General features: G+C 45.2%; 1 protein-coding gene and 1 non-coding gene across 3 annotated transcripts in view; one reads left to right on the plus strand and one right to left on the minus strand.

Annotated features, from left to right (window-relative positions):
• The first annotated feature begins 224 nt into the window (after nt 1-224).
• Nucleotides 225-306, plus strand: TRNAS-GCU (transfer RNA serine (anticodon GCU)). The gene has a single exon. It is a non-coding gene; the product is annotated as a tRNA-Ser (tRNA).
• A 1,589-nt stretch (nt 307-1,895) lies between these two features.
• The window catches only part of SLC29A2 (solute carrier family 29 member 2), a 31,306-nt gene continuing 7,421 nt past the window's right edge, over nt 1,896-25,780 (minus strand). For both annotated transcript variants that reach the window (XM_087881137.1, XM_060694363.2), the window contains exons 2-13: nt 23,345-23,443; nt 20,126-20,207; nt 18,393-18,613; nt 16,512-16,651; nt 15,384-15,518; nt 14,335-14,432; nt 12,652-12,736; nt 9,686-9,861; nt 8,218-8,323; nt 7,342-7,427; nt 5,991-6,190; nt 1,896-4,235 (exon numbers count right to left, since the gene is read on the minus strand). In XM_087881137.1, the coding sequence (XP_087737263.1) occupies nt 4,124-4,235; nt 5,991-6,190; nt 7,342-7,427; nt 8,218-8,323; nt 9,686-9,861; nt 12,652-12,736; nt 14,335-14,432; nt 15,384-15,518; nt 16,512-16,651; nt 18,393-18,613; nt 20,126-20,207; nt 23,345-23,373 (1,470 nt within the window). In that variant the 5' untranslated portion in view covers nt 23,374-23,443 and the 3' untranslated portion in view covers nt 1,896-4,123. The remainder of the gene's footprint in view (nt 4,236-5,990; nt 6,191-7,341; nt 7,428-8,217; nt 8,324-9,685; nt 9,862-12,651; nt 12,737-14,334; nt 14,433-15,383; nt 15,519-16,511; nt 16,652-18,392; nt 18,614-20,125; nt 20,208-23,344; nt 23,444-25,780) is intronic.

Here is a 25,780-nt window from a genome sequence, read left to right on the forward strand (position 1 = left end):
TGCTTATCGGGGAGGGGGTGGGGGGCTTAGTATGTTTTTGGGGGGTTGCATTGGGGAGGGGAGGCGGGAGAGGGTTTGCAACGGGACGATTGCAAGGAATCGGAAAGCAGGAGCATCGTCCCCGATTTTCTTTTTTTGCAAAAAGGGTTGTTTCTTTAATCATGGTTTGCAAGCAAGCAAGCATGCAAGCATAGACCAGGTGGAAAACGAACCCTGTTCCGTGAGACGAGGTGGCCGAGTGGTTAAGGCGATGGACTGCTAATCCATTGTGCTCTGCACGCGTGGGTTCGAATCCCACCCTCGTCGCTACCGTTTTGGATACCTTCCCCCAAAGTGACTTTATAATTCTGCTTTGCAACCCCGTGAAAAGCCGGTTTAAAAGCAAAAAAAAAAGGGGGAAACGTCCATCCTTTGCAAGGGTCTTCCTCCAAGGGAAGGAGTCTTTTCTCTTTTGGGGGGTGCAGTCCTGGCTCTCCACCCCAAGATTGATGGGAGCCGTTGTTATAGGAGGAGCTCTGCATTGCATAAAGCAGGTGCGCTGGGTTTTGCAAAAAAACAACAACAACCCATCATCCCCAACAGGAAGTGGAGCCCTTTTGCAAGGGCCAGATGTGGAAAGCTGGAGGGGGGATGGAGGAGGGCTCGGCTCCTGCAGGACAAATGCCCCCTTCTCCCCCAATCCATGCAGAAAATGTACAGTAGTGGCCAAAATTGTGGAAACCTTTTGGGAAAAGTGTATTTTTGAGGTTTGATAGCTAATAACACCACTTTTTTTTTGGAGTTTCAAGATAATCCTATTCCGCTGCTGGAATGGCCTGGGAATAGCCCAGATCTTCTTAACCCAATGGAAAATCTATGGAGCCGACTAAAGAAACTGGTTAGTCAGAAGCGACCCAGCAATAAAACCTAGTTAATAGAAGCCATCATTCCATCTTGGTTTCACATTAGAACAGCTGCAGAACTCAAAGACTTGGTTCCCTCCATGGGAAGATGTTGTAAGGCCATCATTCATGCTAAAGGTTACCCAACTAAGTATTAACTGACATGGGGATCATTTTTGTATATCTCGTTTTTTCTACCGTGATAATTTTTGTCTATTTCGTTTTTTTCTACGTGTTTCCCTTTTCTTCTTTCTACTGTAACCACTATTCTAATAGCAAGTCCTTCATAAAAGTGATTGCATTACATTCTTGATTAAATTATCTTTCCATCGATATATATATAATTTTATGGTATTACTCCCCCCCCCAAAAAAGTGTTATTACCTAGTTTTAGAAAATACACTTTTCCCAAAAGGTTTCCAATGCTGGTAGCATCTTTTAGCTCCTTAAAAGGAGATTTACAAGCCTTTTAATGTGCCGAGAACACAGGAAGAGATTCCATCGAACTACATTCTTAATCTTAAAAAACAAACCCTCCTTTTCATCCATATATTTGTTTTTTTGGTCAATTTGCTTTTTCGGACGAAACTTAAGGCCCTGCAACTGGAGTGGGGAAATTATTTTAAAGCATTTCCTTCTTGTGGTGGAAATAGCTCTCCCAAGTGACGTACGAAGTTGAGGAAGACTGAGAGTCTATTCAGAAATCCACCGTTTACCACGACTTTTACACAACCCAGTTTTCCAAATTTGCACAACATCCTCCTTGTACTAGTGGCACACGATGTTCTTTCTGCAATCTTTCAGCCGTACAGGAACAGGTTCCTGTGGATTTTTTTTGGAGAAACGTTACCAAACACGAGACCAGTTTTGACAAACCATTCTTGTTCGGGACGATTTCTTTAATCCAGGGATCAGCAACCTGCAGCTCCGGAGACCCCTGCTTTAATCTGTTTGCAATTGGGAGATGCTTCACTCTCATTTTTCTGGGGTGTTAATTTAATAAAAACGGACACCTTTTTTTTTTTAAAAAAAAATATTTATTAGCACGTTCCCCATATCCACTCGAGGCAACAATAAAATAATAATTATTTTTTTTTTAAAAAAAAATCGATATAATGTACATGCAAGGAAGATTTCCCTTTTGAAAACACAAAAGACGCGCGCTTTGAAGTTTTTGTCCTGATTTAAACTGGCTCGCTTACTAGATCTGTTCAAAATGGGAAAAGACAAAAGGTCACGTCCCTGTTTACGATTTTTGCCATCTTTGGAGCCATCCAACCATCAATAGAAATTAGGATACACTTAATATCACGACGAAGACGATAAAGAGGCTATGGTTCTAGATCTGGAAGTCCTCTAAGATCCCAAACCGTGGCCTAACCAGCATCCCTGTAAAGGAATCTACTGGCTCCTCTTAAGGGATCCTTTCCTGCCATGTTTGGGATGGCACTTCCCAGAATTCTTAGCCAATCTGCCTAAAGACAAGGGGATTCTGGGAGTTGCAGTTCCCACACATCTAAAAGACAAGAACTTAGACTAAGATTGATCTAAATTTACCCACGAACTGCTATTAGGGCAGGATTTTAGGCGATATATATTTTTCACGGAGGAAATAAATTATCGTTTAAACCAAGACTGTCCAATCTTGCAGCTATGAAGTCCTGTGGACTTCAATTCCCAGAATGCCTAAGCAACCAACACGGAGAATTCTGGGAGTTGAAGTCCACGAGGTCTTCAAAGTTGCCAAGGTTGGACATCCCTGGTTTAAACTGTCCCTTGACCCAATAACAGGACAGGTATAGCTATATATGGATGCTTTTCTCACACACGCACCCCAAGAAAAAACAGCTTTAGTTGAGAAAAGCAGCTAATCTCACTAAGCGGAACGGATGAGAGGTAGTGACCAAGTAACCAGTTACTCCATAGTTCCTTTTCTAATTCAGTTTTCCGTTTACATGCACACAATCTGCATTCTATTTTGATTCAAATGCCGAGTGAAATCGGACCAGTGCTACTCAAACGCTGCACAGCCCTCGCCTGAACCCCAAAAATGTTTATCCCAGGATATAAGAACCTGGCCCTGTTCTTTATCTTTATCCCAAGATGCCTCTCCAACTTATTTTGGGGGCTCTTTCTTCATTTTCGGTTCACCTAGGACAGTGATGGCTAACTTTTTTGCCAAAAAGCGTGGGGGAGCGGTCACGTGTGCGCGTGCCTACACACATAATTCAATGCACCCATTGAATTGTGCATACAACCCCCATGCTCCCCCGTTTTTGGCACGCGATGGCACGGTGGGCCCGTTTTTCGCCCTTCCCAGGCTCCAGGGGTTTTCTTGGAGCCTGGGGAGGGCAAAAACAGCCTTCCCCACTCTCCCAGAGGCCAGAAACAGCCCGTTTCTTGACTTCCGGTGGGCCCGGAAGGCCCGAAAAACAGCTGGCCGGCGTGCACATGCGCACTGGAGCTGAGCTAGGGCAATGCTCCCATGCCCACAGATATGGCTCCGTGTGCCATCTGTGGCATGTGTGCCATAGGTTCACCATCGCGGATCTAGGAAATTTTTTCCCCACTCTTTTTCAAACTTGTTTCAGCACAGTCTGCCACGTAGGGAGAACCGATGCCTGCAGAATTAGCTCTGACCCGAATTATCTAATATCTCCTGCTTGGGCAGGGGGTTGGGCTAGATGACCTATAAGGTCCCTTCCAATTCTGTTAATCTGAATCTAATCTGAATCTTCCGGATCTCCAGCAATTTAGAGACAAATTTAAGGAGTCATCACCATTAATTCTTTCTTTCCTTCCTGGAAAAGTTGAGAGCTGTGGGGGGTTTTTTTCCCACCCCGGTCCAACTCGGTCCCTTTTTGTCATCCAAGTTACTAGTCCTGTAGGTTTTGGCAATACATTCCCAGGGTGCCAAAAACGACCCAAACGAGGGAGAATGGGAATGAGACCGTTTTGCAAAAATGCCAGCTGCAAAAATCCAGAATGTTCCTTTCCGCAATACATTCAAATGTCTGCAGAAAAAGACGGGGCTAAGCAGAATGTTGCATATATATATATATATATATATTCTTCCTTATCACAAAGGGAGATTTCATAGCTGCCATGTGGAGGGGGCTTGGAGGAAAATCGTGGGGGGGGGCTCCCCCTCAGCCGCCCCTGAAGCCTTCAAGAGATACGGAGGCAAAATCTTTGCAATCTTGAAGTTGTTGCCAGGTGTCGGAGTGGCAGGAGGGAGTCCGTCAAAGGAGCAACTTGAGGAGGAAGGAGAGGGCTGCCCCACAGGAGAGGCCCAATGCCAGGAAAAATGTCATGATGGCCCCCGCCAGCTCACTCTCTTCCGGCTGGACCTGCCTGGAGGAGAGAATTAATGTCCCAAATTGAAGGTCATAGAAATTTCTTCCTTCCTTTCCTCCATCTTTTTCTTCCTACTATCTTTTCTTCCCTCCCTCCCTTTTTCCTCCATCTTTTCCTTCTTCCCTTCCCTTCCTCCATCTTTTTTTTCCTATTATCTTTTCTTCTCTCCCTCCCTTTTTCCTCCTTCTCTTTCTTTTCCTTCCCTCCCTCTTTTTCTTCCTACTTTTCCTTCCCTCCCTCCCTCCCTTTTTCCTCCTGTATCTTTTTCTTTCTTCCTTCCCTCCATCTTTTTCTTCCTGCTATCTTTTCTTCTCTCCCTCCCTTTTTCCTCCTTCTCTTTCTTTTCCTTCCCTCCCTCTTTTTCTTCCTACTTTTCCTTCCCTCCCTCCCTCCCTTTTTCCTCCTGTATCTTTTTCTTCCTTCCTTCCCTCCATCTTTTTCTTCCTGCTATCTTTTCTTCCCTCCCTCCCTTTTTCCTCCTCCTCTATCTTTTCCTTCCTTCCCTCCCTCTTTTTCTTCCTACTATCTTTTCTTCCCTCCCTCCATTTTTCTTCCTTCTCTTTTCCTTCCTTCTTTACTCCCTCTCTTTTCCTTCCTTCTCCCTCCATCTTTTCCTTCCTTCCTTCCTTTTCCTTCCTTCTATCTTTTCCTCCCTCCCTCCATTTTTCCTCCTCTCTCTTTTCCTTCCTTCCTTTTCTTTCCTTCTATCTTTTCCTCCCTCCCTCCATTTTTCCTCCTTCTCTCTTTTCCTCCCTCCCGCCATTTTTCCTCCTAGTTTATCTTCTCCTTCCTTCCTTCATTCCTGCCACCTTTTTCTTCCTCCTATCTTTTTCTTCCTTCCTTCCTTTCCTCTACCCAACTCCAACTTATGCTGAGCAGCTCGGAACTGGCACTTGGCACTTCCTGCTGGCTTCCCCAATTGACTTGACTGTGGGAAGCCGGCAGGAAATCACCTCGCTGATTAAGGTGCGATTCGGTGAACAAGCCAGCCACCGGAACTGCAGCGACTGCCATCGAAAAGGGGGTACACTTAGCTTGACAACCATTTTGCCTACTGACAGAAATCCCAATTCCCAATTGCTGTTACAAGTCAAGGACTATTCTGTAATCACAACAAAACATCACAACTGGGGACTCCTCATCCCAAAGCCAGGTTTTTAAACATTTCTGGAACATCTTTGGGATGGGAGCCACAGAAATCTTCTGGGGGGAGGACCTCATTCCAGTGGGCAGGCACCGCTACCGAGAAAAGGATGGGGAATTATGGATTGTACACAGCAACTTATAGAATCATAGGAGTGGAAGGGACCTCGGGAGGACTTCTAGTCCAACCCCCTGCTCAAGCAGGAGACTCTATATACCAGTGTTTCTCAACCTTGGCAGCTTTCAGACGGGTGGACTTTCAACTCCCAGAATTCCCCAGCCAGCAATTGTTGGTTGGGAAATTCCGAGAGTCGACGTCCACCCATCTGGAAAACTGCCAAGGTGGAGAAACGCTGCTCCGTATGATCCCAGACAAATGGCTGCTCAAAACCCTCGGTGATGGAGCATCCACAGCTTCTGGTGGCAGGCAGTTCCACTGGTTAATTGTTCTCACTGTCAGGAAATTTCTCCCCAGTTCTAGGTTGGATCGCTCTTTTTTTTAAAAAAAGAGCTTCCTTTTATATCCCACTGGTTGCCCTCAGGATCCCGAACCCATCCTCCTCCTCCTCCTCCTCTTCCTCCTCCATTTTGAGGAGCAATCTTACTCACTTGGGGGCCAGGGACATGGTGAGGGAGACGAAGTAGCCGTTGGAGAGGGAAAAAACCACCATCAGGACGACAAACCAGGCGTCGTGGTGAAAAAGGACAGGCCACTCGGTCTGCCTCGGGATGTTGCAGAAAAGAAACATGGGGATGAGGAAGACGCGCAGGCCCACTGCGGCGGGAAGGAGCCGAAGGTGCTTCTGCGGCTGGCGAGAGAGAGAGAGAGAGAAAAACCACGTTTTCAACAGAGCCTGTACATAAAACACATTATTTATTTATTCATTTGTATCCCGCCTTTTATTCTTTTTACAAATAACTCGGGACGACGGCAAACGTAGCCGACAAAAGCTTCCTCCTCCTATTTTTCCCCACAACAACAACAACAATCCTGTGAGGTGGGCTGGGCTGGGAAACAGAGGGACCGGCTCATTGTCATCCAGCTGGTTTTTATGCCTAAGGAGGGACTAGAATTCACCGTCTCCTAGTGGTTGGCCCAAATTCACCCAGTTGGCTTTTGTAGCTGAGGCGGGACTAGAATTCACCGTCTCCTGGTGATTGGCCCAAAGTCACCCAGCCAACTTTCCTCCCTAAGAAGGGACTAGAATTCACCGTCTCCTGGTGACTGGCCCAAAATCACCCAGTTGGCTTTCATAGCTGAGGCGGGACTAGAATTCACTGTCTCCTGGTGATTGGCCCAAAGTCACCCAGCCAACTTTCCTCCCTAAGAAGGGACTAGAATTCACCGTCCCCTGGTGATCGGCCCAAAATCACCCAGTTGGCTTTCGTAGCTGAGGTGGAACTAGAATTCACCTCTCCTAGTTGCTAGCCTGATGCTTCAACCAGTAAACCAAACTTTTAGTTCCTATCCCCTTAACTCTAAAAAGGAAGGGAGCTTAAAAAAAATTGATCCCCAAATTTCTGCTGCTAAGTGAGACAGTTGTTAAGTGAGTTTTGCCCCATTTTCTGACCTTTCTTGCCACCGTCGTTAATAGAATCACTGCAGCTGTTAAGTTGTTAAGTAGCTTCCCTATTGACTGCTGGTCAGGTGATCCCAAAGGTGATCCCTTGACCCTTGGACACTGCAACAGTCATAAATATGAGTCAGTTGCCAAGCATCCGAACTTTGGTAAGGATGCCGCAGGAGTCATAAGTGTGAAAAACGGTCCTAAGTCACTTGTTTCAGTGCCGTTGTAACTTCGGTCACTAAACGAATGGTCGTAAGTCAAGGAATACCTGTAGGCCCGCCTTTGATCTCCCCACCCCACCCCGATTCCTTCAAGACGATATCTGGTCTTCCCCTCCATGGGAAAAACAGCGTAGATGAGAATGTATCCCACTTCTGCCACCAATTGCTCACCCAGAGGAAGTAGGAAGTCGAACTCCGGCCCAACCAGTCCATGACGTTGAAGAGAAGGAAGCAGCAAACGGGAGTGAAGAACTTCTCTAAGGTGGGGAGAAGGTGGGGAGACCCACAGAAGAGTTAGACCGTGTTAACGCAGCCCTCCGAGTCCCAGACAGAGACAGTTTTCAGTAAACCAAGAATCCACCAAGACTCAACAACGCCGACAGGGCAAGCCACTAGAATATAAAGAGGGCAAATTCCACTCCCTACTGGCGCTGATGATGTTACCTAGTTGGGTCATGAAAAGTCTATAAGCTCAGAGAGCACCAAGGAGCCCTGAGTAAGGAGAAATATCCCGACGGTTAGAACAATTAACCAGCGGAACGACTTGCCACCAGAAGTTGTGAGTGCTCCAACAGCGGAGGTTTTTAAGAAGAGATTGGACAGCCATTTGTCTGAAATGGGACAGGGTCTCCTGTTTGAGCAGGGGGTTGGACTAGAAGACCTCCAAGGTCCCTTCCAACTTTGTTATTCTGTTATTCTCCTCCTCCTCACTCCCTTCTAGCACTGATGATGTTCCCTAGATGCCTGCAAGAAGCTCAGAGACCATCAAGAACCAATATTCTTCCTCATTCCCCTCCTCCTTCACCTCCCTTCTATTAATGACGTTACCTAGCTGGGTCATGAAACCTCTGCGAGAAAACCAAGCTCAGAGAGCACCAAGGATCTCCTCGGGGGCAGCTCTTTCCCACCACCTGATCTTCAACTTGGAGATGCGTTGAGGAGTGGATCCCCTTCCCCAAATCCCCATCTCATCCCTGTCCCAGCTCCGGTCAACGCAAACCAGCCCCTTCCCCTTCCTGCCCTGTAATCAAATGACCCATCACTCACGCCAAGACTGGTCCCGAGAGGAGCTGGCGACTCTCGTGGTAATAGCCGGAAACACCGAGAGGGTAATGGAGAAGTCCATAACGATGGAGAGGGCCAGCAGCCAAATCTGAAGGGGGAAAAGCAGAATCCGCGATGTGACATGAGCCATGTTCACTATCTGGATCACTCTGTGGTCTCCCTTCCACCAGCATCAAATGGAGCACGGTTCCAGAGCCAACTGAGTCCCCGTATAAAGGCAATCTTCTATCGGGTGCACATGTACGACAGAACTCCAGAAGTTCGGCTTTTCTGGAGCGTGATCTCTTCGCACACGCCGTAGTGCCGAAAACCGGCCTGTGCATAAGCGCCAGCCAGCTGATTGTTGGGCGCGCATGCGCACTAGAAGCCGGAAGTCCAGCTTTTCCGGAGCGAGGCCCCAACGAGCGCACATGCGTAACGTTTCCGTGTGACCTTTTCGGCCCTTGGTGCCATCACTAGTCTATATTTTCTCTATTGAGAGCAGGCCACAAAATTTCATTTTTTTATGTCGGCCAATGTGCTCACAGTAAAATGACAATAAAGTTTATCTTATCTCGTTCACTCAACTTTCAGCGTATGGTTTAGCATCCAGACCCCAATCATCTATCTATCTATCTATCTATCTATCTATATTTCTGAGGTTTTCAAGGGTGTTTGTATGTAGGTCTTTGGTTATTCGGGTTTTCTCCCGCGTAAAATTGGAAGTGTCTTGGCGACGTTTCGACGAAGTCTCATTCGTCATCTTCAGGCTGGTGTTTTCGGCTTCGGGCTTCTAGGAGCAATGTGTGATCGCAGCTGTTTCTTCCTTTTAACTGCCAGTGGGGATGTGAACTGATTGGGTGGGAGCTTGGCTGTGTTCTGATTGGGTGGAGGTGTGTTCTGATTGGTTGGGGGTTCTAATTTTACACAGGAGAAAACCCGAATAACCAAAGACATATACATATACATATACATACATACATACATACATATATAATTTATACATTTTTCTTTAACATACATTGCTGCTTAATAAACAGTGTATTATCTGGGTCAGTTATACATAGTAATAAGGTAAAGGTAAAGGTTCCCCTGGCACATACGTGCTAGTCGTTCCTGGCTCTAGGGGGTGGTGCTCATCTCTGTTTCAAAGCCGAAGAGCCAGCGCTGTCCGAAGACGTCTCCGTGGTCATGTGGCCGGCATGACTCAATGCCAAAGGCACACGGAAAACGCTGTTCCCTTCCCACCAAAGGTGGTCCCTATTTTTCTACTTGCATTTTTTTTTACCTGCTTTCGAACTGCTAGGTTGGCAGAAGCTGGGACAAGTCACGGGAGCTCACCCTGTTACGTGGCACCAGGGATTTGAACCGCTGAACTGCTGACCTTTCGATCGACAAGCTTGGTGTCTTAGCCACTGAGCCACTGCGTCCCCTTTATTATCTAACCATTGGTCAAACGAATGTTTCTTACCTTCTTGAGCACACTGAAAAGGGAGGGGTTGGGGGCAATCATGCCCACCTCACTCCCCCCATTCATGATTTCTGGCGGGCAAGCCGAGCCACCCTTCTCCATGACCACGGCGTTCCCGTTCTTCACGTTGAGCGGTTCTCCTTTGGAACTGTCTGCCACAAGAGCGGAGCCGTTCTCTGCAGAGACATAAAAGCAAGGGCCCCAGTCCAAATCAAATGACGTTGCGACTTTTTAAGGCAGTCCTCGATTTACGACAGTTCCTTTAGTGACCGTTCGAAGTTACAACACCGAAACAAGTGACTTACGACCGTTTTTTCCACACTTACGCCCATTGAGGCCTCCCTCTGGTCATGGGATCAAAATTCAGACGCTTGGCAACTGGCTCCTATTTATGACGGTTGCAACTGGCTCCTATTTATGCCAGATTCACTTCATAACCATGTTGCCAATTTAATAGCTGCGGTGACTCACTTAACAACGGTGGGAAGAAAGGTCATTAAATGGGGCAAAACTCACAACTATCTTGCTTAGCAACAGAAATTGGGGGTTCAATTGTGGGCATAAGTCGAGGACTACCTGTAAAACCAAGGATTCTCGAGCGTTGTTGGGGGGAATGGACTTCAGATTCCATAACTTTTCAGCTTACAAACTCTCCATAAATAGGAATACAGGCAGTTCTCAACTTACAGTGATTTATTTAGCATCCGTTCAAAGGCGACTTACAACTGGTCCTCACACTTACAACAATCAAAACTTCCAACTGGAATTTATACGTGACAGGTACTCCTCGAGTTACAACAGTTCCTTTAGGGACCGTTCGAAGTTGCAACAAGTGACTTACGACCATTTTTCCACACTTACAACCATTGCGGCAATCGACTCGTATTTATGACGGTTGCCGTGTCCGGCAGGTCACGCGATCGCCATTTTCGACCTTCTGACAACCAAAGTCGGGTGTGTACGTGTCAAATTTGTTCGATGACCCTGTGATTCACTCACCAACTGCACTGATCCGCTTAACGACGGTGGCAAAGATAGTCGTAAAATTGGAGGCGACTCGCTTAGCAACCGCTTTGCTTAGCCAAGGAAATTCTACTCCCAACGGGGGAGGCTGTGAGTTGAGCGCTAACTTTAAGTGAAATCTACGCCGCTCTCACCCCACCCAAAATCTATTTATAAATCTGGAAATTTACCTGTTTGGACTAGTTGGTGGTGATTGCTGGAAGGTTATTTAGGGAGGAGGACATATGCCAAAATGGCTACGGCCCAATTCTAATTTGATTTATTTTCAACCAGGCTGATGATTCATACTCATTCGCTGTGCACTTAATAGTTTTCCCTTGATGCAGCAGAAAACGCCCCTTAAATTTAGATTATTTCAAAATATTAAGCCAGCCTCTGCAAACAGGTTGCAGAACAACGAATGGAAAAATCCGAAATGAAATATTCGTCTCTACTGTTTGTTTTTTCCCTTCTTTCTTTTTCTTCTAGTTTTAACATGGATAAATAAGAATATAGCAGGCTTTTAGATCAGGCTCAAAAAATGTATACAGGTAGTCCTCGACTTACGACCAATATTGAGCACCAATATTCCCGCTGCTAAGTGAGACTGTTAAGGGAATTTTGCCCCATCTTATCATTTTTCTTGCCACAGTTGTTAAGTGAATCACTGAAGTTTTTAAGATAATCACACCATTGTTAAATGAATCTGGCTTTCCCACTGGAGAATTCTGGGAATTGAAGTCCATCCACCTTAAAGCATCCCTGGCTGGGGAATTCTGGGAGTTGAAGTCCACCCATCTTAAAGCACCCTGGCTGGGGAATTCTGGGAGTTGAAGTCCACCCATCCTAAAGCACGCTTGCTGGAGAATTCTGGGAATTGAAGTCCATCCACCTTAAAGCATGTCTGACTGGGGAATTCTGGGAGTTGAAGTCCACCCATCTTAAAGCACGCTGGCTGGGGAATTCTGGGAGTTGAAGTCCACCCATCCTAAAGCACGCTTGCTGGAGAATTTTGGGAATTGAAGTCCATCCACCTTAAAGCATGTCTGACTGGGGAATTCTGGGAGTTGAAGTCTACCCATCTTAAATCACGCTGGCTGGGGAATTCTGGGAATTGTAGCCCACCCATCTTAAAATCACGCTGGCTGGGGAATTCTGGGAGTTGAAGTCCACCCATCTTAAAAGCACGCTGGCTGGGGAATTCTGGGAGTTGAAGTCCACCCATCTTAAAAGCACGCTGGCTGGGGAATTCTGGGACTGGAAGTCCACCCATCTTAAAGCCTGCTGGCTGGGGAATTCTGGGAGGTGAAACCCACCATTATTAAAATTGCCAAGGTTGAGAAAGCTTTCAGCCCTCAACTAAGATGTTAGATTTTGGATAACGGAGGGGAAAACAACCAGTCAAATTCCTTTTAATCGGTCCATTTGTCTTTTGGACTTTATTTCCCAGAATTCACCGGAAGATCAGCAGTGCTGGGAAAGGCTGATTTGGATCGCAGGACCAAAATATTTAAAAGAACATGAAATATCTCCACCCCCCCCAGCAGTTCGATTTTTGACAACTTTTCAATTCTCCCCATAAAAAAAATAATAATAAAAAATCAGATGTTGATAGTGGGGGTACCCACTATCTGGAACGAGCTCCCCCCAGAGATACGGAGGATCCCGGATCTACGCACTTTCTGCCGTGCTCTTAAAATTCTTCTATTCCAGCAAGCCGGCCTGGCCTAATTTTCTCCCCTGTTTTAAAATTCTTTTACATCGAAATTTTAATTTGTTTTAAATTATTGGGATTTTTTAATTGTCTTGGGCTAAATTATTTAATCTGTTTTAATTATATCTTTTAACTTTTGTATTTATGTATTTTATTTTGTGCTTGTTCACTGCTCTGAGTCCTTCGGGAGTAGGGCGGTATATAAATCTAATAAAAGAAAAGAAAAAAGAAAAGAAAAGAGATGTCCCACCTGGAGAAAGGAGACCTGCCTTGGTCTCCAGTTCACATCTCGAATCTTCTGGTGGCCTCTTGTCCAGATAGTAACGAGTGAAGGTCTGCAGAGAAAGAAGAGGAGCCGATGGTCACCTCGACGGTCAAAATCAGCTTCTCAGGAAGCTAAGCTATCAGTGTATACACTTTTATATCATAAGATGGAAGTTATAACAAGAGAAAACGTGGAATAATTGCACAATGATCAACTGCAACCTAATATAAGCGTGTATTATTATTAGAAATACAAAAGTTGATTGAATGTAATAATTATGATTAACCTGATTAGTTTTATTTGTATTTGAATGTATGACACCCAAGTGTTCATGCATTGATTTGATATTTTTTTATAAAAAATAAAAAAACTTGAAGGGAAAAAAAAAAAGAAAAGAAGCTAAGCTAAGGTTCTTACTGGATGGAGCACCACCAGGAAATCCCAGAGCTTGAGAACTGACTTAGAACTTGAAAATTTTCCCTGGAGAACCAGGGGAATTTTAAAACAACTTTTATAAGGCCTTGGTAATGCCATACTTGGAATACTGCGTCCAGTTTTGGTCTCCACAATATAAATAAGATGTTGAGACTCTGGAAAGAGTGCAGAGAAGAGCAATTAAGATGATTAAGGGGGCTGGAGATTAAAACATACGAAGAACGGTTGCAGGAATTGGGTATGTCTAGTTTAACGAAAAGAAAGAACAGCGGAGACATGATAATAGTATTCCAATATTTGGGGGGGCTGCCCCAAAGAAGAGGGGGTCAACTTATTCTCCAAAGCACCTGAAGGCAAGACAAGAAGCAACGGATGGAAACTAATCAAAGAGAGAAGCAACCTGGAATTAAGGAGAAATTTCTTAGCAGTGAGGACAATTAACCAGTGGAACTGCTTGCCACTAGAAGTTGTGGGTGCTCCATCACTGGAGGTTTTTAACAAGAGAGTAGACAGGCATTTGTCTGAAATGGTGTAGGGCCATGATGGCAAACCCATGGCCATATCGGTGGGTGCGCGCATCTGTTTTTCGGGCCTTCGGGGCTCACCAGAAGTCGGCAAACGGGCCGTTTCCAGCCTCTGGAGGGTCTCCGGGGGGATGGGGAAGGCCCGTTTTCGCCCTCTCCAGGCTCCTAGAAATCCTTTGGAGCCCGGGGAGGGCGAAAAGCGGGACTTCCGTTTCCACCGAAAGTAGACAAACAGGTTGTTTCCGGCCTCTGGAGGACCTCCAGTGGGGTGGGGAAGGCCAGTTTTTGCCCTCCCCAGGCTCCAAGAAATCCTCTGGAGCCCGGGGAGGGTGAAAAACGGGACTTCCATTTCCACCGGAAGTAGACAAACGGGCTGTTTCCGGTCTCTGGAGGGTCTCCGGAGAGATGGGGAAGGCCCGTTTTTGCCCTCCCCAGGCTCCAAGAAATCCTCTGGAGCCAGGGGAGAGCAAAAAACGGGCCTACAGGGCCCACCGTGCGCCAAAAGTTGGGGGGAGCGCAGGAGGGTCATATACGCATGCGCGGGGCGCATTGACCCCCCCTCCCACGCTCCCCACGCTTTTGGCATGCGACGGCAACAAGGTTAGCCATCACTGGTGTAGGGTCTCCTGCTTGAGCAAGGGCTGGACTAGAAGACCTCCAAGGTCCCTTCCAAATCTGTTATTCTGTTAAGTGGGACAAAGGATCTTACCTGGTGGGGCAGCAAGAGGTAACAGGCAATAGAAAGTAAGGTCCCAACACAGGGGGTGACGAAATAGATCAGGGCAGAAGACAGGAGGTTCAAGCCACCTAAACAGAAGAGAAAAAAATGGTGTTTTGGCAAGACAAATCCAGGGCTTTGCAACTCTTCAGGCACAGGACACAACCCCTCCGTTCTCAACAGCTTATTTATTTATTTATTTTAGATAAATTGGATGTTTTAATTTGTTTTTTTGAGCCTAAATTATTTAATCTGTTTTTAATAGTTTTTTAACTTTTGTATGTCTTCGTATTTTATTTTGGCTGTTCACCGCCCTGAGTCCTTCGGGAGTAGGGCGGTATACAAATATGATAAAATAAATAAATAAAATAAAATAAACAGCTGACTGGTCCAACCTTAAACCCCTGCGCCATCAGAGGCTTTTGTTTTGTTTTGTTTTAAAAGCATTTCTTCTACTACCTCTTCGGCCGAAAAAATGCTTTTAAAAGTTTTTTTTTTTTTTTTTAAAGCCTCTGACGACTGCGCGGCTCAGCTGGGATCGTCAGAGGCTTTTCAAAGCATTTTTTTCTGCAACCTCTTCGGCTGAAGTGATTGTAGAAAAAATGCTTTTAAAAGTAAAAAAAAAGATGATCGCGCGGCTCAGCTGGCGGGAGGCAGGGATTTTTGCTACCGGTTCTCCGAACCACCCGCTGCCATCACTACCGGATCGGGTGAACCGGTCCGAACCGGGAGTATTTCACCCCTGGATTAAACATAATTATTACCTTCAACCAACTTATGTTTTTCTAATAGCAATACACTTCTATCGTGTTTCCCCGAAAATAAGACCCTGTCTTATATTTTTTTTGGAATCCTGAAGTAAGCGCTTGGGCCTTATTTTCGGGGAGGTGCCACACGGTTCACATTGATTTGACATTTTTATAAAAAATTAAAAAAATTAAAAACTTGGGGTGAAAAAAAAAGAAAAGAAAGAAAGATCTTCCCCAGCTCTTTCAAGAGAGGAGGTGTTTTTCAGACCCCCCCACCCCCCCGATACTCACTGGCCATGGAAAGCAACATGGCGATGGCGGCAAACGTTCCCGCCATTCCTTGACCGCTGAGGAACAGGGTGCTGTATCTTTGCGGAAAAGACCCCAGCAGGCCGAAAAGACTGCCTTGCAGGACGGCACAGAAGGCTGAGGAAAACAAAACGGAGGACAACGAGGTCAAAAACGAGACTGTTTTGTGTAGGGGAGGCAGTCCTCGACTTACGACCGTTCGTCTAGTAACCATCCGAAGTAACAACGGCAGTGGGAAAAGGTGACGTCTGGCCGTGTTTCACACTTCACAACCGTTGCAGTGTCCCGGCAGTCAAAATCGAGACGCTTGGCAACTGCTTCGTATTTATGACGGTTGCAGTGTGACGTGACCCCCCCCCCCTTTGGCGACCTTCTGACAAGCCAAGTCCACGGGGAAGCCACATTCGCTTAACAACCGGGTTACTAACTTTTAACAATGGCAACAATTCCCTGAACGACGGTGCCGAGGAAGGTCGTAAAACGGGGCAAAATTCATTTAGCAGCTATCTTAGCGTAACGACAAGAGGTTTTGGATTCCGTTGTGGTCGTAAATCGAGGACTACCTGTATCTCCGATCCCAGGGATGAAAAGAAAACACATTGCTGACAATAATCTCCTTTTGAACTGATCTCTTAAAAGTCGGTGATTCTCAATTTGAGCCACTTTTAAGACACATGGACTTCGATTCCCAGAATTCCCCAGCCAACATGGCTGACTGGGGAATCCTGGGAGTTGAAGTCCACGCAGCTTAGGGCACAATTTCCCCAAGACTCAGCGTCTAACACTCCCCCACCCCCACTGGCATGCTGGCTAAGGATTCTGGGAGTTGCAGTCCAATAGATTTTGAAGGGACCAGGGTTCAAGCTCTTGACAACAACCCTGTGAGGTAGTTTGCCCAGAGGTGTGTTTTTTGGGTGCGTGTGTGAGGCGAATGAGGATTTGAATTGAGTTCCCTGCCAAAGCTCAAAATCTCAGAGATGTAAACCGAGAGGAATTAAGGGGTCCTTGGTGTGTTTTCTGTGCTGGGGGGGGGGTGTTTAGCAGACGTTTTATTACCAAGCTAGGTAACCTCATCAAGTGCTAGAGAGGAATGAACCAGAGCCAACTCACAGTTAATGAACCAGACGCTCGCCATGGTGATGGAGAAAAAACTCTGGGGTGACATCATCACCTTAACCAGGATGGCGGTCAGCACGAAGAGGAACAGGATCCCAGTCAGGCTTCCCAAAATGCGCACTTTGTCCGAAATGCTTTGCAAGAGAGAAAAAAGAACATGTGAATAGCCGGAAAAGTTAGTGCTGGCTACAGACATTCACAGGAGACACCTCCCTTGAAGCTGGGGGGAAAAAAAAGGAAGAAGTGAAGGTATTTATTTATTATTTGTATCCCTTTTTTTAATTTTTACAAATAACTCAAGGCTGCAATCATATCCGACACACCGTCCTCCTCCTATTTTCCCCACAACCACCCTGGGATTTGTGAGTCAATCCCTTCCCTTTCCCCCTGAACCCTTCCAGTCCTGCAATCAAGGCCTTTGCAACGAAGAAGGACATACATTCAATTTTGCCGTTACTAAGATTGTTGGCCGAGCAGGGACAAAAACAGCCAGGGAAATAAGGATTGAAGCCTGGGAAACGGGCCCCGCGTCGGTCAACAAGAGTGCTGGTTTACCACCAGCTTATCAAGTACTTGGGAGCTGAACACAAGGAAACAACAATGACTTAATGTTGTGTCGGACAGTGAGGAGGTGGGGGAGGAACGTGGGCCAGTCCTGGAGTCTGAGAAAGGCTCGGATGAGGGCTCTGAGTCGGAGGCAGAGAGGGGGCCAAGGCCATCTGGTAGTTCTTTGCTGCCTCCGGAGTCTGACATCAGTGAGGCAGAAGAACAGCATGAGCCTGTTCCCAGTGTGCGCATGCACAGAGCTGCCAGGAGACAGGAACAATTAAGGAAACAGGGTCGACTTGGGAGTAAGGCTTGGAGGTGATTGGCCCCTCCCATAAGACATAAAAGAGGAGTGAACGGGACTTGAGCTTTTACAGGAATCAATTAGTTCATCTGGTCAGTAAAAGCTCTGTTTGACTCTGTGCTAAGTTTGGCCTTGCCCTGCGTGTGTCAATTAGTTCTCTGGCAGCATTCCAAGGGAGATAAGGAGGGTGTTTGTAAACACTCCCCTGAAAGACTGTTTGAGAAGCCTTTTGGACTGGGAAGGACAATAATTCACAGCCGTATGAATAAAAGAGGTTTGTCGGGACTAAGATTGTGTTGTATACTTTTTAAGGAAGCCTAGGTCAGAACACTTAATAGCCGGCTATCCACACCCCAATCAACAACTAAAAAGCCACACACAACAAGCACCACATAAATACTACACACTGAATAGCGCAAAGCACATTCTGCTAAAGAGAAGTTCCCTGAAGAGGGGCTCCAGCACCAGTCCGAAAGCTAGGAAGACTAAACCTTTGGTCTCTGTAATCTAAGGGTGTCAAACTCAAAGCCCGGGGACCAGATCCGGCCCGTGGGGTGTTTAGATCTGGCCTGCGGGGGCCACCCTGGAAACATGAAGGACCGGCCCGCGGTGCCTCTGTCAGTGAAAACAGAGCTCGCGAGGGCCCCGTTCAGCTCTCCCGAGCTCGGTTTTTGCTGGCAGAGGGTTGCAGGAGGCCGTCGTAGCCAGAAACGGAGCTCAAGAGCCCGTTTTCTCTGGCAGAACACTCGGGCCACAACAGGTGACCCCGACGCGAGTGACGTCGAGCTGGCCACGGCCACCCCAGCCCCCCGAGATCAAACGCAACCCTGATGCGGCCCTCAATGAAATCGAGTTTGACCGATCCATCTGTAACCGGTCCAGATCGGATCCTGCAAGGCCCTTCTCACTGAGAAAGTGACGATCGGGCCCAAAAGAGAGAAACGTGGTAAGAGGCAGCCAGCAAGTCAAACGCAGAGAGAAAAGCAACCCAACGTAGAGAGAGAGAGAGGAAAAACGTGTCTCACCACCGGTAGAGGACGGAGTTGAGAAAGGTGAAAAGCAGCAAAGGCAACTGAGAAAGGAGAGTCAGCCAGTTACTGAAGCTGAATTCGTCTTCGCAGGCGGACGCCGGCTGGGAGTTCAAGGCTGTCTGATTCTCAGCTGTCTGATTCCCACCGGCTGGGGGTTCGAGGCTGTCTGATTTCCATCCGAGAGAACAATTCCCCCTGAGCCTGGTTTCGAAATACTGGCGGGAGAGAAAGCATCTAATTAGAAAGATTCAAAGGATGTCCTACGTGTCACAGCGTCCATTGTGCGGTGTCGCTGCTCCTTAGACCCCCATGGACCCCGAGGATGTAACAGGGATTAACTAGGTTTAACAAACCTAGTTTGATTTATCTTCCTGACCCCCTCCTCCCAGCAAAACAAACGTAATTAGGAAAAAAAAAAAAAAGGAGTAATTGGGTGGAAAAAGCCCTAAGAGTCAGGAAATGGACTTAATTGGATGGGACCTTAGAGGTCATCTAGCCCAACCCTGCACTCAATGCAATCAGGCCTATCCTTCATGCCTTTCCATCCCACCATTGAGGTAGTCCTCAATTAAGAGAATTTCTGTTCCTAAGGGAGACGGTTGTTAAGTGAATTGTGACCAATTTTACGACCTTGTAAATATACGCCGTTTGCCAAGTGCCCGAATTTTGATCGCCTAGCGGTGGGGGTGTGCTGCAACCGTTATAAATCTGAGGACCGGTCATAAGTCATAACCCGTCATAAATAGGAACCAGTTGCCAAGCATCTGAATTTTAAATCATGTGACCATGGGGAGGCTGCAACGGCCGTTGAGTGTGAAAAACGGTCATAAGTCACTTTTTTCAGTACCGTTGCAACTTTGAATGATCACTAAACGAATGGTCGAGGATGAGCTACGTTAAAGCTCCTACACAGGTAGTCCTCGTTCGTTTAGTGACCGTTCAAAGTTACAACGGCACTGAAAAAAAGTGACTGTTTCACACTTACAACCTTTCTACCACCCCCATGATCATGTGATCAAAATCCAGATGCTTGGCCACCGACTCATATTTATGACGGTTGCAGTGTCCTGGGGGTCACGTGATTCTCTTTTGTGACCTTCTGACAAGCACAGTCGATAGGGAAAGCCCGATTCACTTAACAACCGTGTTACTACTTTATCCGCTGCAGAGATTCACTTAAACCAGGAGTCAGCAACCTGTGGCTCTGGAGCCGCATGTGGCTCTTTCACCCCTCTGCTGCGGCTCCGTCACTCAAAATATGCGTCACAACCGCCAATGTGCGACACCCGCCGGCACACGATTTATTAAGCTTTTCAACCCCCAGTAGGCCAACCATGGATAAAAGAAAAGAAAAGTTTCAGAAGAAAACGGAACGTTTAATTCAACTACATATGCTAGTTTTGTGGCCACTCAAGAAAGAGTCAGGCACGGGAAGGGTTTTTGTGGCTCCCGGTGTTTTCTTTTCTGTGGGAAACGGGTCCAAATGGCTCTTTGAGTGTTTAAGGTTGCAGACTTAAACAACCGTGGCGAGAAAGGTCGTAAAACGGGGCAAAACTCACTGTCTCGCTTAGCCACAGAAATATTGGGCTCAATCGTGGCCGTAAAGTCGAGGACGACCTGTAATCGTCACTAAACGAGGACCAGAAGGCAAAAAAACAAAGGACTTAAAGCGGAGCGTCTCAAGCCCTCCGATGGCCCCAGGACCGTCTTCCGAACGAAGGACTCACCGGAATGGCCGTGATGAAAAAATTCCAAGGAAGAAGAGTTCCTAAGCCCAGGAGAAAAAATATGATTCCCACGCGGTGGAACCTGGAAGGAGAGAAGCCCAATCAGATCACCGAACCTTGACTCTACCCACTGCACCACACCGCCTCGTCCGGCTGGATTTTCACACACCAAGCTAGAAACCGCAGTTTGCAAACCACCGTTGGCCGACCGGATGGTTCTGAGGCAGGGTGACCCCCGATGAACCATGGTTACGGTAGGGCTTAATGTGCAAACCCGCACACGTGGCATTGTTTGTCCCAGGAGTCAGGATTATCTACCAAATTATTGGAATACATTCTGGACTGGATTGGATTGAACAGAACAGAACAAAGTAGAACAACAGGAAAGAATGGAACAGAACAGAATGAGAAAATAGAATAGAATAGTATTCTGGAGAGAAGAGAAGAGAAGAGAAGAGAAGAAGAGAAGAGAAGAGAAGAGAAGAGAAGAGAAGAGAAGAGAAGAGAAGAGAAGAGAAGAGAAGAGAAGAGAAGAGAAGAGAAGAGAAGAGAAGAGAAGAGAAGAGAAGAGAATTCTGAATAGAATAGAATAGAATAGAATAGAATAGAATAGAATAGAATAGAATTCTAAATATAATATTCAGAATAGAGTAGAAGAGAAGAGAATTCTGGAATAGAAGAGAAGAGAAGAGGGAAGAGAAGAGAAGAGAAGAGAGAAGAATTCTAAATAGAATAGAATAGAATAGAATAGAATAGAATAGAATAGAATAGAATAGAATAGAATAGAATAGAATAGAATAGAATAGAATTCTGAATATAAAATTCAGAATAGAGTAGAAGAGAAGAGAATTCTGGAATAGAAGAGAAGAGAATTGAGAAGGGAAGGGAAGGGAAGGGAAGAGCTCTGGTGGCTCAGCAGACTAATTAACATCCTCTTACATCTGCTGCCTGCAATTACTGCAAGTTCAAATCTCACCAGGCTCAAGGTTGACTCAGCCTTCCATCCTTTCTAAGGTAGGTAAAATGAGGACCCAGATTATGGGGGCATTATCTCCCCCCAAAAGATGGATGGATGAATGGATCAATTGACCGACAGATTACTGATAGGGATAGATAGATAGGTGGGAGGGTGGGTGGATGGATGGATGGATGGATGGATGATAGATATAGATAGACAAACAAACAGACAGAGATGGGGAGAGAGAGAGAGGCAGACAGACACATAGAGACAGACAGAGATGGATAAATATTGATAGGGATGGATGGAGGGATGGATGGATGATGGAGATAGATAGATAGATAGATAGATAGATAGATAGATAGATAGATAGATAGATAGATAGATAGAAGATGGATGGATGGATGGATATAGACAGACAGAGATGGAGAGAGAGAGAGGCAGAGACACAGAGACAGAGATGGATAAATATTGATATGGATGGATGGATGAATGGAGATAGATAGATAGATAGATAGATAGATAGATAGATAGATAGATAGATAGATAGATAGAAGATGGATGGATGGATATAGACAGACAGAGATGGAGAGAGAGAGAAAGAGGCAGAGACACACAGAGACAGATGGATAAATATTGATAAGGATGGATGGAGATAGATAGATAGATAGATAGATAGATAGAAGACATAGAGAGAGAGAGAGAGAGACAGACAGACAGGCAAAGGTCTCAAATCATGGTGACATTATTCATTCATTCATTCATTCATTCATTCATTCATTCATTCATTCATTCAACAAGTACAATGAAACAAGTAACATTATAGACATAGACATGGACACATATAAAAGGAAATCAATAAGCAAAACAGAGCCACAAACACATAAAATGAGTACATATAAATGGGAACAGTAGGGCAGGGACGGTAGGCACGCTGGTGCGCTTAATGTCTTGCTTAACGACCGCAACAAAAAAAGTCGACCCATGAATGCCTCGCTTATCAACTGCACCACTTAACGGCAAATGTCCTCATTTCTCCTTGTCAATCAAGGACTCCCTATGTGTGTGTTTGTATGTGTCACGGCCAAAGTACCGTGTTTCCCCAAAAATAAGACCCTGTCTTATATTTTTTTGAACCCCGAAATAAGCGCTTGGCCTTATTGCCATGCGCTCAAAAGCCTGACTGGGTTTATTATCAGGGGAATGTCTTATTTTGGGGGAAACAGGGTATACCTAAAGGCCAGTGGTGAAATCCAATTTTTTTTACTACCAGTTTGGTGGGCGTGGCTTGGTGGGCATGGTGGGCGTGGCAGGGGAAGGATACTGCAAAATCTCCATTCCCACCCCACTCCAGGGGAAGGATACTGCAAAATCTCCATTCCCAACCCCCCTCTGGGGCCAGCCAGAGGTGGTATTTGCCGGTTCTCCGAACTGCTTAAAATTTCCGCTACCGGTTCGCCAGAACCTGCTGGATTTCACCCCTGCTAAAGGCCGCAAGCGACAGCATTGGCTTCAGGTTTAATCCTTCAGCAAACAGTCCGTATTTCATCTGGGGGTGGGGGAGGGGGTTTGAAGGAAATTCTCCAGGGGATGCACAAACAGCAGCAAAGAAAACCTCACAAAAATGTGGTCGGTTAACCCAAAAGCCAGAACGCATGTTTGTTTTTTTTTAAAAAAAATAAAATATCATAAAAAGGAAATTGTTCAAATGATCCCGCCTAGAGGAAATGTAAAATCATTAGTCAAATATGACTCATGGGCTGGGCTGAGGTCAAATGCTGTGTATTTATTCAAAAAAAAAAAATGTTTTTAAATGTCCTCGAAAAAGCTGAGGTTTTTCCTCCTGATTCATTCGGCGGGAGAGGGAAAAATATGTAGCCTTTATTTATTTATAGACCTGAAAATGCAGTTTGCAGAAGTCCGAACATTCGGTGGGAGGGCAGAAACAGAAAAAGAAATCTTTCTTCGCCAGCAAAATCTGACGATTTCAGAGTTTTGCCATCCTTATCCCGCTAGCAAAAAACACTCTACATATGCTCAGAGGCACACCCTCTAAGCACACAAAGGATTGTCTCGGGGCTGCTAAAATTCCTTTCCATCGAACGGCTGATGATGTTGATTTCGGGTTTCTAGGAAATCAACCCCAAACAAGAGCCTGTAGGATCGATTTTTGCATCCTAAGATTTTTCCAAGCACATCATGTCCTGGACCGGCCATTAAGCGCATCTTACGTTAAAGGAAACGCACAAATTGCAACTCACGCGTCTTTGGGTTTTTCCTGCGGGCTCATGATTAACCAGTTCCTTGAACCGTGAGCGGGAAACTACTGCAGTTCCTCTTCTATCAAACCGCAGCTGGATCTGGAAGGTAACAGAAAATTATTGAAAGAGGAATTCAGCCGAACGTCTCCCATCAGCTGAAGCTGACAGCTGGTGCCTTTGCCATTCGTAGAATCACAAGGGTAGAAGGGACTTTGGAGGTCTTCTAGTCCAACCCTCTGCTCAAAGCAGGAGATCTTATGTCATCCCAGACAAATTGCTGTCCAATTTTTTTTTCTTGAAAAAAGGATTTTAAAAAAAATTATTTGTAATATCCCACCTTTATTGTTTTTACGGATAACTCGAGGCAAGGGATAGATTGATAGGTAGGTAGGTAGGTAGATATGAGATGATAGATAGATATGAGATGATAGATAGATAGATGTAAGAGATGATAGATAATAAGAGTTGAGATAGATGATAGACAGACGAGATTTTAATTTCTCAGATTTAAATAACTCGAGGCAAGGGATAGATAGATAGATAGGTAGGTAGGTAGGTAGATATGAGATGATAGATGATAGATAGATAGATAATAAGAGATGATAGATAGATAGGTAGATAGGTAGATAGGTAGATAGGTAATAAGAGTTGAGATAGATGATAGACAGACAGACAGACGAGATTTTAATTTCTCAGATTTAAATAACTCGAGGCAAGGGATAGGTAGGTAGGTAGGTAGATATGAGATGATGGACATGAGATGATGATAGATAGATAATAAGAGATGAGATAGATAGAAGATAGATAAATATAAGAGATGATAGATAGATAGATAATAAGAGTTGAGAGATGATAGACAGACAGACGAGATTTTAATTTCTCAGATTTAAATAACTCGAGGCAAGGGATAGATAGGTAGGTAGGTAGGTAGATATGAGATGATAGATATGAGATGATGATAGATAATAAGAGATGAGATAGATAGATAGAAGATAGATAGATAATAAGAGTTGAGATAGATGATAGACAGACGAGATTTTAATTTCTCAGATTTAAATAACTCAAGGCAAGGGATAGATAGATAGATAGATAGATAGATAGATAGATAGATAGATAGATATAAGAGATGATAGATACGAGATAATATAGATATGAGATGATAGATGATACATAGATAGATATAAGAGATGATAGATATGAGATGATAAGATATAGATGAGATGATAGATAGATAGATAGATAGATAGATAGATAGAAAGAAAGAAAGAAAGAAAGAAAGAAAGAAAGAAAGAAAGAAAGAAAGAAAGAAAGAAAAAGAGATGATAGCTAAATAGATCCTACACACCTTCCTCCTTCTATTTTTCCCTACAATAACAACCCTGGGAGATGAGTTGGGCGGAGAGAGAATGACTGGCCCAAAGTCATCCAGCCAGTTTTCGTGGCTAAGGTGGGACTAGAACTTCCCGGCTCCTGGTGATTGGCCCAAAGTCACCCAGCCAACTTTGCTGCCTAAGGCGGGACTAGAAATTCCCATTCTCCTGATGATTGGCCCAGTCACCCAGCTCGTTTCCATGCCTAAGGCCGGACTAGAACTCCCCGTCTCCTGGTGATTGGTCCAAAGTCACCCAGCTGCCTTTTGTGGCTAAGGTAAGGACTAGAACTCACAATCTCCCGCTCTCTAGCCTGATGGCTTAACCACTAAAAAAAACCAGCTCTCAATTCTTCTTTTAACTTTTGCCACCCCGATGGAAAAACCTACTTACTTCCCCAAAAATAGGATTGCGCCAGCAATGAAAAAATATTATTGCACCAAATTAGCCCAAAATGAGGTGGTTTAAAATATTTTGAGATTTCCAAATATAAAGTAATAAACCCTTGGCCCACAACACACCAGATTTAACTTTGGTTGAAAAGAAGAAAGCGTGAATAATCGGTGTGACAATATCAGGGGATATAGATTACCAAAAATTGGGGCCGTGGGGGTGCAAAGTACTGGTAGTCCTCGACTTACTACCACAAAATTTATGTCACTAAGCAAGACGTTTGTTTTTCATTTTTTAAATGTTTTATTTTTTATTATTATAAAATAATAGAAGATCATCACGAAATAGCTGTTAAGAGTATATATATAAATGTTGTATATATTGTAGCGAGACATTTGTTAAGTGAGTTTTGCCCATTTTACAAAAGCTATCTGTATTGTCAGATATGTATGTATGTATGTATGTATGTATGTATGTATGTATGTATGACAGGTAGTCCTCAACATACAACAGTGTGCTTAGTGACCGTTTGAAATTACAATGGCACTGAAAAAAATGACTACGACCACTCCTCACAGTTACGACTGTAACAGCATCCCCATGGCCGTGAGATTAATATTCGGCAACTGGCACGTATTTATGACAGCTGCAGCATCATGGCCGTCATCCCATC

The sequence above is a fragment of the Pantherophis guttatus genome, chromosome 18 (assembly GCF_059756535.1).
Source record: "Pantherophis guttatus breed Tessera chromosome 18, ASM5975653v1, whole genome shotgun sequence".
Lineage (NCBI taxonomy): Eukaryota > Metazoa > Chordata > Lepidosauria > Squamata > Colubridae > Pantherophis > Pantherophis guttatus.